General features: G+C 30.0%; 1 protein-coding gene across 1 annotated transcript; it reads right to left on the reverse strand.

Moving 5' to 3' along the window:
* Window positions 1-8,503: 8,503 nt before the first annotated feature.
* On the reverse strand, window positions 8,504-11,132 carry LOC107643488 (uncharacterized). Its single transcript, XM_016347155.3, has 5 exons — window positions 10,911-11,132; window positions 10,481-10,779; window positions 10,245-10,373; window positions 9,929-10,129; window positions 8,504-8,802 (listed from the first exon to the last, which is right to left on the reverse strand). The coding sequence occupies exons 2-4, from the start codon at window positions 10,763-10,765 to the stop codon at window positions 9,938-9,940; spliced, it is 606 nt and encodes a 201-aa protein (XP_016202641.1). The 5' UTR covers window positions 10,766-10,779; window positions 10,911-11,132; the 3' UTR covers window positions 8,504-8,802; window positions 9,929-9,937.
* Between the last annotated feature and the right edge of the window lie 1,025 nt (window positions 11,133-12,157).

Genomic DNA, 12,157 nt, shown 5'->3' on the forward strand with positions numbered 1-12,157 from the left:
TATTTATATTTTTTATGAGGTTATACAAGTTTTATTTATTTATTTAAAAATAAAAGAGATTATATTTGTCATTTTAAATTATATGTAAAAAAATTATTTATTCATTTACCTATTAATATATTTTATATTTATTAAAATCTAATAATATGCATGCATAACATATTTAAATTTAAATGCTTTATATTAAGTCCATAATTTTCTTTGAATAATAAATTAATTTAACAACTAATGTATTAATAAGCATGTTAGTCAACACTATAAACGTAGTTATACTCTAGTTATTAGCTTAATTGGATTTTAAACATGTGTATATAAACTAATGCTCTATAGTTAATTTAGAGTGATTAACCACTAATAAAAATTTAATTTTTGTTTTCTCATTTTTTTTTCTAATTTTTGTCCCTTTTGTTACGAAATTGTTAACTCATAGTAAAACAGAGTTATTCAAATATATGTATTTTTATTAAATTCATAACCAAGAAACTGAACTTTTAATTATAAAACTAAAATTAGTTAAAGTACTATAAGACCTAGAAAACTTGTTAGCTAATTAAATTGGACCGGATGAATTATTAATGGGTAGGTTTAGATTAAACTGTGTGCACCCCAAGAGCCCAATGCTCACTCACATATACATATTATTAAACTACTCTTTCATCTTAACTCATGACAACAATAAAAACGTCTTACGATCCACAAATTTAACAACAAAATATACATATTTAATTATAATTTTAATCTTTATCTTATCTTTATTTGTTTTTATCTTTCATAGATCAATACTCTATATATACTTAGTTTTACTTTCATAATTTACATTTTTTAATCAATTAACAATCAATAAAATTTCTTCATCTTTTCTTTTTTTTTTTATTATTCTTTTACAATTTTATTATTTTTGTGTACTCTTTATGTACTCTTTCCATTTTATTAACATCTAAACCCTAAATACACTAATTAAACGTACCATCCTTTCATACAACTAAAGACACACACATCAGCTCCATAAGAACGATTATACATAACGCTTATTGAGATGCTATTTTTAAATAGGGATAGCGATACATAAGCCGATTTGTGAAAAGTTTTTGGGTTTTGGAAGTGACTAACACTTATTATAGACATTATCATGTACATTTGATTATACTAAAGTATAAAAAGAATATAAAAACTAGAAAAGTTTTAAACTTACCACAATCTCCTTGACTTCTTATTTCTGTTAAGTTGTGTGGTGAGTCATTCGATTAGTCTCCGTAGACAAAATAAGTGATTGAAACCAAAATTAATAATCGAATAGAAAACTTTTAAATCTTTTAATATAGCATAACATTGTAACTTAAAAATTTTAAATAATGTTTATTGACTATTAACAGTATGTCCAGTTATAAATATTACCTTAAATATTTTTGATATAGGTGTATTTTTTCTTTTTGGTCCCAGAGTACTGAAATAGTACTACACAAAAAATAGTACTATGAAGCATTGACATCATTTTTATCGATTATTAACCAAAGTATAATTTTTGTTTCAAATATAAAAACACATTATACTAACTATTTTCATTAAAAATAAACTCAAACCAAAAGGTCATATCATCAATTTGATGGGAATTTTGAAACTTCAAATAATAGTGTAACCAATGCCTTCAGTTAAAATCCAAATTAATGAATTATGTTTATAAGTTATTTTTGTCATTTTATATAGGTAGATTGTGTAATGTTGATATAAATTAAAAAAAATGTTAGTCACAGATTTTTTTTTATCTTACATTTACATCAATACTATATAATTTTCTATCTTATTACTAAAAATATTAACTTCCTGACATTTTCTATAAATTATATTTATTTATAGGTTAATTTACATATTTAAAATATTTAGACTATAAAATTACATGAATATCCTAAAAGAAATTTCACTACATGTTTGTGCTCAATTTTATTTTGTAAATTGTGGAATTTGGCCTTGATTTCTGTTTGGTATACGTGATGAAAATCAATGATTGAATTAGAGAAGTAAAAATGGTATAAATCATTAATAATTTCCAGATTTATGTTCACCAATAAATGGCCTTGATTTTACTTCTAGTCAAAGATAAAGAAGCTATGACATTTGTGCTATAGTTCGTTACAGAAAGATCAGTATATTACCACTTGTATAATTCATTAAATTTATTAAATAAACATTGTAATGTTATTGTAACGTTGTAGTAAAGAATCAATCAAAATATACTCAAATATATTAGATGTACTCAATGTTTTTATTACTCAATTTATTTATTATCTTATCAATTTGATAGAAAAATAGATTGAAATCAATTTAACCGTAAATTATTTTTTCAATTATTTATAAAATTCTTTTTTTTCCCTAATTTTTAAAATAATTAAAAAATAATTCAAGTTTAAATTAAAATGAAATCAAGTATTGAAGTGACAAATTTTATATTAAATTTTAAATTAAATTTTATGATATATACTCATAAATACCTATGTGATAATTTATAAAACCCAAAATAAAATAAAATTAAAACTAAACATTGAAAATATGAATAAAGATGGGAAGGTATATAAAAGCAATGCAGAGTTATCGTTTTGCTAGAAGAGATACATGATAAATTCATGTTCTAAAGTTATGATTTAGCAGTCACAAACACAACCAAGAAAGGAGAAGAAGGGGGATCAGCTCAACACACAACAGAACAAAGTGATTTTTATAAAACTTTTTATGGGTTAAATAGAATTGTTCAATGAGATTTTTACTAGTTCATCTATAAAACAGTACCGTTTGAAATTTTAGTGTACAACTAATATTTTTTAACATTCAAATTATATGGAATAACAAAAGAATGATAAGTTTGGACATTTTCATTTAAATATGAAAATAAGGCGCCAAATTATGTTTAATTAAGCCATTTTAAAAATTTAGTATGAAAATGTTTTTGAAAAACTTTACAAGATTACAACCGATATTTTAGATTTTGTGTTGGAATGTGAAAACTGTTTTGATAGAAAAACATAGATATGATGAACTTTATTTGCTGTATTGTTTCTCTCTTGTTCGTTTCTTAGACAACTTAGATATTATTAATATTTGATTTTCACATTTTTCTAAATCTAAAATTTTAAAAATAAAAACTGAATATATTTTCTAATAATAATATCATACATTCATATCTTTTGTTAATTAAATTCAATTAAATTGGTCTAACATTACAAAAATATAGCTACATTATTCTAAATCTTATTACTTAATTTAGTTAGACTTAGTTCATAAAAAGATTTAAATTCATAGCATTATTAGTTTTCTAAAACCAATTACATATAAATTGTAAACAAACTAGTAAAATTAATATAAGATTTAAGTAGATACTTTGTTCCAAATCTTTACAAAATTATTTTTAAATTACAAGACAGATAGCTCTCGAACCAAGTTCACTTGAGTGTGAGTTTTTTATATGACTTATAAGTTATAACTTATAAGCACTATCAGGGCTAAAACTAATTGACAAAACACCCGAAATAAAAGGTAGTCTCCAACTAAGAAGGGGATGAATAGGTACTCAACAAATTCAAAATAAAAGCACACAAAAAGTTATTGGACAAAGAGCATTTTTTTTGACATGGTGAGAAACGGACAAACCCGGCCCACTCCGTGTAGATATACTAAAGATGGATGTGGCCTATTGATTGTTTCCGTACTTGTAAGGCCTTCGAAGAGAGAATTCTTTGGAATCTTTTCAGAAAAAACCTTTCACTCTATTTTTTGGTTTGGACAGTGGCCAAGCCAAACTGACGCGACCCGGATTCTCCACCCAGTCCCAACAGAACCCATCCCAACCCAGATCCTAATCTACCAAGAAATCTTTTCTGCGCTTCTCATGGCCACTGTTAAGACGTTCGGATGACGCCTGGACCTTCACCAACTACAGCTTCTCCATGCTTCCCCGGTCAACATCCACTACTTCTGTTCAACTCTGCTTCTCCCCACATTGACGCTAGTCTCATTCTCATGTTCAAAAGCGCCGTGACCGGATCTTTCTTCTAGCAGCACACTGTGCTCACCTTCATGTGAGCAGAAAACTTTCCCTCTTGTCCATCGAGTTATAATTTATAAAAGACTTGAAATAGTTGGATTTTTTGAATTATCTTCAGTCACGTTTTTTTCACGCACCATTTCATTTAACGATTTCATGGATTAATTCCAAATAAAATGATTGTTTCTCATGGACTGTTTGCTTTTTTTTCCATGTTCTTTAAGAACGGAAAGAGTAAAAAAAAATAATAAAACCAAGACAACAAAGCACTATGCTAAAAACAATACTATTGCAATTAATAAAATTATAAATAAAAAATAATATCACACGTGTCGGTGGATGAAGTACATTAAGTAATAAAAAATAGTATCATCTTCCGGTCGCATTCTTCTCAGTTCCCTCCTTGGCCCACCTTCGTACCATTTTTATTCACTAAATTTGAATGTGCTTTCATAAATGAACATACATTGTTCATGGTTTCATTTATATTAGATGGATTCTAAAGTCACGACAAATGAATGAAAAATAAGATAATTATATAAAGAGAGAAGAGATGGGGAGAGGGAGACAGAGAGAGGAAAGAGAGCGACGGGGAGACGAAGAGAGGTGGGAGAGAGAGGAGATAAGGGTGTGCATGGGTCGGGTGAAACTGGGTCGTTAACATTATACCGAGCCTATTTGTTAGACTCGAACCCGACCCTAAACCCGATGAAACCTATACACTTTCGGGCCACGATTATACTAGGTGAAAACCGGGTCGTTAACATTATATTACCTTGATACCTTCTTGTAAGTTAGCATGTAAAAATATTCAAATTTCCAAAACTCCAACCATTATTTGATATGGTAAAATTCACTTAGAAAAATATAATAAGAACTATCTCTTCTCTAAAATTAAAGTATAACCATAATCAATACTAATATTGCCTAATAACACCAAATATTTAAATCAATACAAATAACACAAGATTATGCATTAGTCTAAAGTCTTATGCATTTTAAACATAAAACATTAACTTATAGTCTTATATATAATGACTAATAACACAAAATATTAAGATTTACAATACTTAAATTTCACATAATAATAGCTATCATTCATCACTAATAACACAAAATATTAATTGTGTATGATGACCGGATTACCGGGTCATTTAAGGTGACCCGAGCTATGGCACAGACCCGACTCGAAATAATGATCGGGTTTACTTTTGAAACCCATACCCGACCCTAGACTAGTTCCTAAAGTGTTCGAGATCGGGCCGGATCTTCGAGTCGGATCGGGTTATGCACACCCTTAAGAGGAGATACAGAGAAAAGAGAAAGAAAGAGGACTGAAAGAGAGAGAGAGGAGAGGAAGAAAGGGAGAGAAAGGGGGTTAAAGTAAAAATTATAAAAACAAAAAAATAACACCATAAACAATGCAATGAAGTGCTATACAATAGCACTATCAATTCAAAATGAGAAAATTCATGAACTTGTTTAAATTGTTAGGAATTAAAATTCAATCAAAAGTTAAATTTTTTTAAATAATTAAAAATAAATTATTTAATTTTTTTATTTTAATTTTTATTTTTTCTTCATTTGTAAACAAAATAAAAAAAATCTAATTTTTAAATTAATTATCTTTCTTTATTTTTTTTTAAATTTAAATTCTGTTCTATTAATATATTATAATTATTTTAAATTATAGAATTAAATTTTAAATAAAAATAAATTCTTTTTCCTAAAAAATAGAATTTATTTTTTATGTTAAACAATTTTCAAACATATTAAATAATTTTCAAACAAGCTAACAGCCTCGACAACTCGAGAAAAGAAAAATCAATCTTATAATTGCCAAGAAATCGCTGAAAATGTTAAATTAACAAATTGCTAATCAATCAAAAGGTTCGAAACTCAAAAGAGACTAAAAATTTCATTAACAAACTTAAAACAACAAAAACCTAGAAAATAAGCACAGAAGAGACTCCCAATTTGAATCCATTAAAGAACTAGTAGAAGAATGCTTACCTGAGAAGAGAAGACCGGGAGCAATAGAATCGTTTGCCTGGAGTTGATGGCAGAAGTGACGGCAAAGTCCAAGCGTTCAGGACGGCTAGTAGAACAGGGCTGAGTCGAACAGAAAGATGTTCGGCGGCAACGGCACCCTCGGGCTCGACGACGCGGGGAAAACGGGGTATGCAGCCAGGGACTCACCAAGAAAAATCAAGAAGATAATACGGCGAGCCGAAGAATCTAGAAAATCCAATTAACGAACATAAAACAGCAAAAACCTAGAAAATAAGCACAGAAGAGACTCCCAATTTGGATCCATTGAAGAGCTGGTAGAAGAATGCTTACCGGAGAAGAGAATACCGGGGAGCAATAAAATCGTTTGCATGGAGTTGATGGCGGAGGTGAGGCCAAGCTTCACGTCGGCTAGGAGAACAGGGCTGAGTAGTCGAACAGAAGAGATGTTCGGCAGCAACAACGCACCCTCGGGCTAGACGAGGAGGCAAAACAGGGTATGCAGCCAGGGACTCACCAAGAAGAATCAAGCAGATGATATGGCTAGAAGAAGAATCAAGAAGACTACGAACGGAGAGGCAAAGAATTAAGAAGACGACGACCTCCCAAGATGAGAGAGTTTGACCGAGAAGTTTTTGTAAAATTTAAAAAATATTTCTAAAAAATTAATTTGATTTGTCAATTAATTTTTTTCCATTATATCTTTGTTTCTAGGTGTATTGGAAACGAATTAAGCATAAAATAGGCTTTGAAAAATAGGTCGTAGCCCATGGTGAAGGTATTTAAGGCACCACCACAAGAAATTATCAAAATAGCGATTGATTGGTTGGTTGCTGAAATCTTGATGGCTAATTAAAAAAATAGCAACCAATTTCGGTAGCTAACTGTTAGCGACCAAACTAGTATCAAATAATATTAGTCACTAAATCGTTCGGTCATTTTGGTCAATAAAAAAATCGATTGCAGTGACAGAGGCGAAGCAGTGACCGAGAGAGATGCAGCGAAGTAGTTAAAAAAGGGAAAGGGAAGCAAGGCATTATGGAGGCGACATGGCGATGGAGGAGAAAACTGAAGGAGCAACGGTAGACCGTGAAGCATTGAGAGAACGAGACATGGCGAAGCAGCGAAGGAAAGGGAAGGGAGGCATGGCAAGGCAAGGCGACAGATGGCGATGGAGCAGTGGCCGGCAGCGGTATTAAGGGAAGAGAATGAAGGCCCAGAGAAAAGCAAGATCGAAGATATGTTTGTGTGTGATAAACAAAGGGAGCTTGAAACCTAGCCTTATTGTTAGTGGCGATGAGTCGAGAGCATCAGAAGGGGAGAAAGAAGCAAGTCAAAGGCTTCGATGGTGTTGATAAGCATATCATTGTTAAGGCGCCGAAAGAAATTCCGAAGATTGCATCATCCTGCTAGCAGTTGTGCCTTCTCATTGTGCAAGTGATGATGTCTCTTTCCCCCTGCATTTCATTCATTTTTTTATGCTTCTTTGTTCTCACAAGATAGTGTTTGTTTCTCCAAATTGACAAATCTTGAATTCTAGAATTTCTTACCAATGTTGTTTGCTCCTGGTTTCGCTATCTAAAACTGTTATGGCAGTGCCTGAAGATTATGTTCTTATGGAAACCTTTTTCAACAGATAAATGTCCGGATTAAAATTGTTTCTAAATCTCCTTATAGAGCAGTAGCATTGAGCTTTGATAGATGGCAAAGGACTCATCTAAGGTTTTATCGTGGTGCGATTTGAAAAACGTAATTAGAAACCCAAGCAAGGAACTGAGGAAGAGAGTGATAACGAGAGAGGAGAGTAATTATTAATGTGTTTTTTCGTAATTAATTTTGTTAGCCTCCAAATCTTTTAATAATGAGAACTAGAAATTGATAACAAAATTTGACCATGAGTAAACTTTTCAGAATTTACCATGATGAGAAACTGTTTTTTTTGTATTACCATATGATGAGACTATAAATAATGATAACGAAATTAAACAATGTCAAACAATTACTTTTTTTTTTTTTTTGACAGAATGTCAAACGATTACTATATAGCCAGAGCAGTAAAATCCACCAATATACTATGGAGATACTAAATTCAAGCCGAAACTTCGGTTTGGAAGTTTGAAAGAGTTATAAAAATGTGCACTACTTTAGAGTGTCTGTCTACTCACGCTTAGTTAGGAATAACTAAGTTAATAGACATGCTTTTATTTTAAAAAGTGTTCAAACTAGAATGCATACCCAAAACCACTACATAGAAGAGAAACCATAATACAACTATACAAGTTATCCTTGCAAGAAAATATCATATTTGACGAAATATGCTTTACAAAGATAATTCAAATTCTCTGGAAAGAAAAAGTAACGTTCAGACAATGAGCAAGTGTTTCGACTTTCGCATTGTCTTATTGCTAAATGGCTAAATGCCAATCTAACGTTCTAATGTTTTAGAATTGGAACCCATGCCTTTAAAAAATTATTCAAAAAATTTAAACAGTTTAACCATGTCAATTTTAAATATTACAGAACAACATAGTAACAACTAACAAGAAAATTTTAAAAACAATACCTATGGGTTGTCAATCGGCTTATCACTATGATAGAAATCTACATTTTTTGGTAAAAGCTCGTCACTATTTGAAAGACACTATAATTTTGTATTTGCGGTGCAGAGAGTAAAAAAATTTTAGTATAGAATTGACCAAACATTTACATAACTAGATTGAGTTGGTCAGCATGCAACATAACTGACTTGGACAAGCTTCCTGAAACCAACGTAAGATTAAATTAGAAGAGATGCCTGGAAACCTTAAAATTCTCTGTATTTTGAAATGCAGAATAACAGGAACCACGTCAAAAGGCAAAATCTAATACAAACCACAAGGATGAGACATTTGAAATAATTATGTTTATCATTTCTCATTTGTCAACATTCTTATAAACAAGAACATCATAACATTAGAAGAAGATATCTTAAGGAGACAAGAAATGAACTTATGAACCTCACAAGAAGCTACAGTGAATTACAAAAATAACAGGTAAAGCAAAAAAACAATAACTTTCATGGTTAAAAAAGGACAAAAGGTGATATGACTAATATAGTTATGCAGGTGATTTAACAACCGTTCAAATAATTATTCGGAATCACAAAATCAAAATATAAAAACCTTGTTATTAAGCAATAATGCAATGATAGAGAAAACCTCATTTTCATATTATCAAAACACAGAATCTGCAAACAGGTGTCACAGCTCATATATCATATATAGAATTGTAGATGACATACAATTGGTAATTATCTTGCAACAACAATTAGAAGGCAAAATAACAAAGGATTAGACATAAAAACTAAAGATAGGAGGATTGTGTGTATATCTAGCTAACCCAAAATAAACAGAACATCAGAACAGAAGCACAACAAATACAAATCGGGATAATTAAATTAAATTAAACTAAAGGAGATGCTTGTCACCTCCACATTCTTTATTGCAATTCAAATAAGTACCATAAGAACAACATCAGAAGTTGGGCACAAATGACAAATGCTTAAATTCAGTACGGACAATAAGAATATGAAATATTTGAATTCATTACATCTCTAATTTGTCATTTGTCAACAATCATATACATTATCCAGGAACATCAACTAAAAATTGATTTATAAGTCTTAATGGCATACAAACTAAACACATTCTGTCAATAGATGTGAACATTCACCAATATATGGATGATAGATAGAGAATTAGTCAATGTCTACTTTGGGCAGAATATTTAAAAGGAAAAACCATTAGGCATAAATTAAGATCCAAAGGCGATTGGGGTTATGTGCTATATATCTAACTAGTTTAAACAAACAAAACCATAATAAAAAAGCTCATGTAACATTTATACCTGACAAACTCACACATGCTCCTCAATATACTTCTCACAAGACATAACCTGCGAACCTTCGTCCATTATCTTTTTCCATACCCTAGCACGAAAGATTCCATGTATATTGCCAGATTGCGCCCCAAAAGTAATGTAGAACATTGTGCCAGCAACACATTGAGCATTTGATTTGATAAGCTTCTCAAATATAAAAGTTGTATTCTGCATAAGAGTGCAAAGATCCACATGCATAATATAATTAGAAGAATATTTAAGCACATAATATCACCATACATAGATTAAACTTAGAATCAAAATCATTATAGAACCAATATACATTGCTCTCATTGTAGACTTTCAAAGCTTGCTTGGAAAATTCTATCAATGGAGGGCGGTTTGCTTCGGTCAACGTATAGGGCTTAATTGAACCAGGTAGAATGCCTTCAAACCAGTCAACATCGAATCCCTGGAAAGCCAAAATTGAAACCCTAACTAGCAAGATTATTATATCACAGAACACGAGAACAAAATAGTTAAATCACTAAATGTGTTGTGAGAGATCAGAAGGCGTACCTTGCTTTCAGCAACCTGCCTCCGATGTTCACGAATTTCTTCATCAGTCATTAAACGTCTAGGCGTAAACTGCACATATTCGGAATCAGAATCGGAATCAGTATCAACTTCTGTCTCTTCCTCCTCTTCTTCTTCGTCAGAGGCAGCCGTATCCTCAACAACTTTCCCTTCTTCTTCTTCTTCTTCGGAGGAGGTATTGCCTCTGATACAAGGCCGTTTGGCGTGCTGCTCCAGAGTCTCTTGTTTCTCGTTCTCCAATTGCACGATACAATCATCCAAATCCATCTGATTTCCCTTTTCTACTCATACATTTTCCAATCGCAATAATCAGAATATATTATACAGATAACCGAACAAAAATAACAACAATCACAGTCATGATAATAATAAAAGCAGAAGATTTAGAGACGAAGAAGGACTCAACATTCACCTTAAACTTGCAAATTGCAACGTAGTAGCAGAACCTCCTCTTGGAGTTTTCGGTGAATTGGTTCGGGTTAGGGTTCCAATTATCAGAAAACGGTTTTTTTAATTTGATCAGGAGGAAGTGGACCGAAAACAAACGCTCGTATCTTTAATCTTTATTAATACAAAAATCTTAGGGAGAGAGAAGAGAATCAGAGTTTTCATTTAATTTAGAAAATTGTTGTACATAAAGCACCTAAACTAAAAGGCTCTTTATAACTAAGGATAAAGATAAGATAAGATATATAAAATTACAACTATTAGTAAATTATATTTAAAGAAACGGATATTTGATAGCAACGACTTTTATTTTCTCTTGTGCTGTATAGAAAATTATGTCAAAATTATAAATATGATTTAATATTTTTATAAATTGTATATAGATTTGTTAATTAGGTTATTATTTGTGAGTTAAATTAATTGTCAAAGAGTTATAGGATGTTGATTCGAATTTGAAAATTATAGCATTAATTTGTCTCTCAAAAAAATTTTGAAAATTAATGTATTCTTGAATTTTTTGTAATATCAATTCTAGTTTGTGACAAATTAAAATTTAGTAGGTTTTAATTTAGGTATTACATTGACTTCAATAGTTATGAGTTAATTTAAACTCAACTCGTTAATAGTTTGATAAGCTGAATTTGTAAACTAAATTTAAGCCTGAATTTGAGCTCATATATTAATAAGTTGAGTTTGAGCTTGAGTAAGCTCAACTTATTGACTCATAAACGAACTCGATTATATAATATAGGGTATGTCTAAAATGAGCACGACAATTATATGCTTATTAAATATGCCACATTTATATAGACCATTAGATTATATTAAATAAAAATCAAAGGTTAACATAAAAGAAGAACATTGATGGACTCTGATAAATATTTTAAATACAGAATATTCTAGTACATAATTAAATACTTTAAATACAATACTTTAATACACAATATTTTAAATAGTAACATAATATTTTATTTTTTAAATAATTAAATACAAAATATATGAGTTTTTTATTCATTAAGATTAATTATTATGCAAAAAAATTTATAATATCAAAAAATTATATTAAAATAATATTTTAAACTGTAACATAAAAATATAAAATAATTAAAATTTTATTTTATATTACTTAACAAATAATTAGATTATTATATTCAAAAATTATTAACTAACTACTTTTGTTAAAGATATTATTATATAATATAATTTTTTATC

This window comes from Arachis ipaensis, chromosome B5 (genome assembly GCF_059453495.1).
Source record: "Arachis ipaensis isolate K30076 ecotype BB chromosome B5, ASM5945349v1, whole genome shotgun sequence".
Classification (NCBI taxonomy): domain Eukaryota; kingdom Viridiplantae; phylum Streptophyta; class Magnoliopsida; order Fabales; family Fabaceae; genus Arachis; species Arachis ipaensis.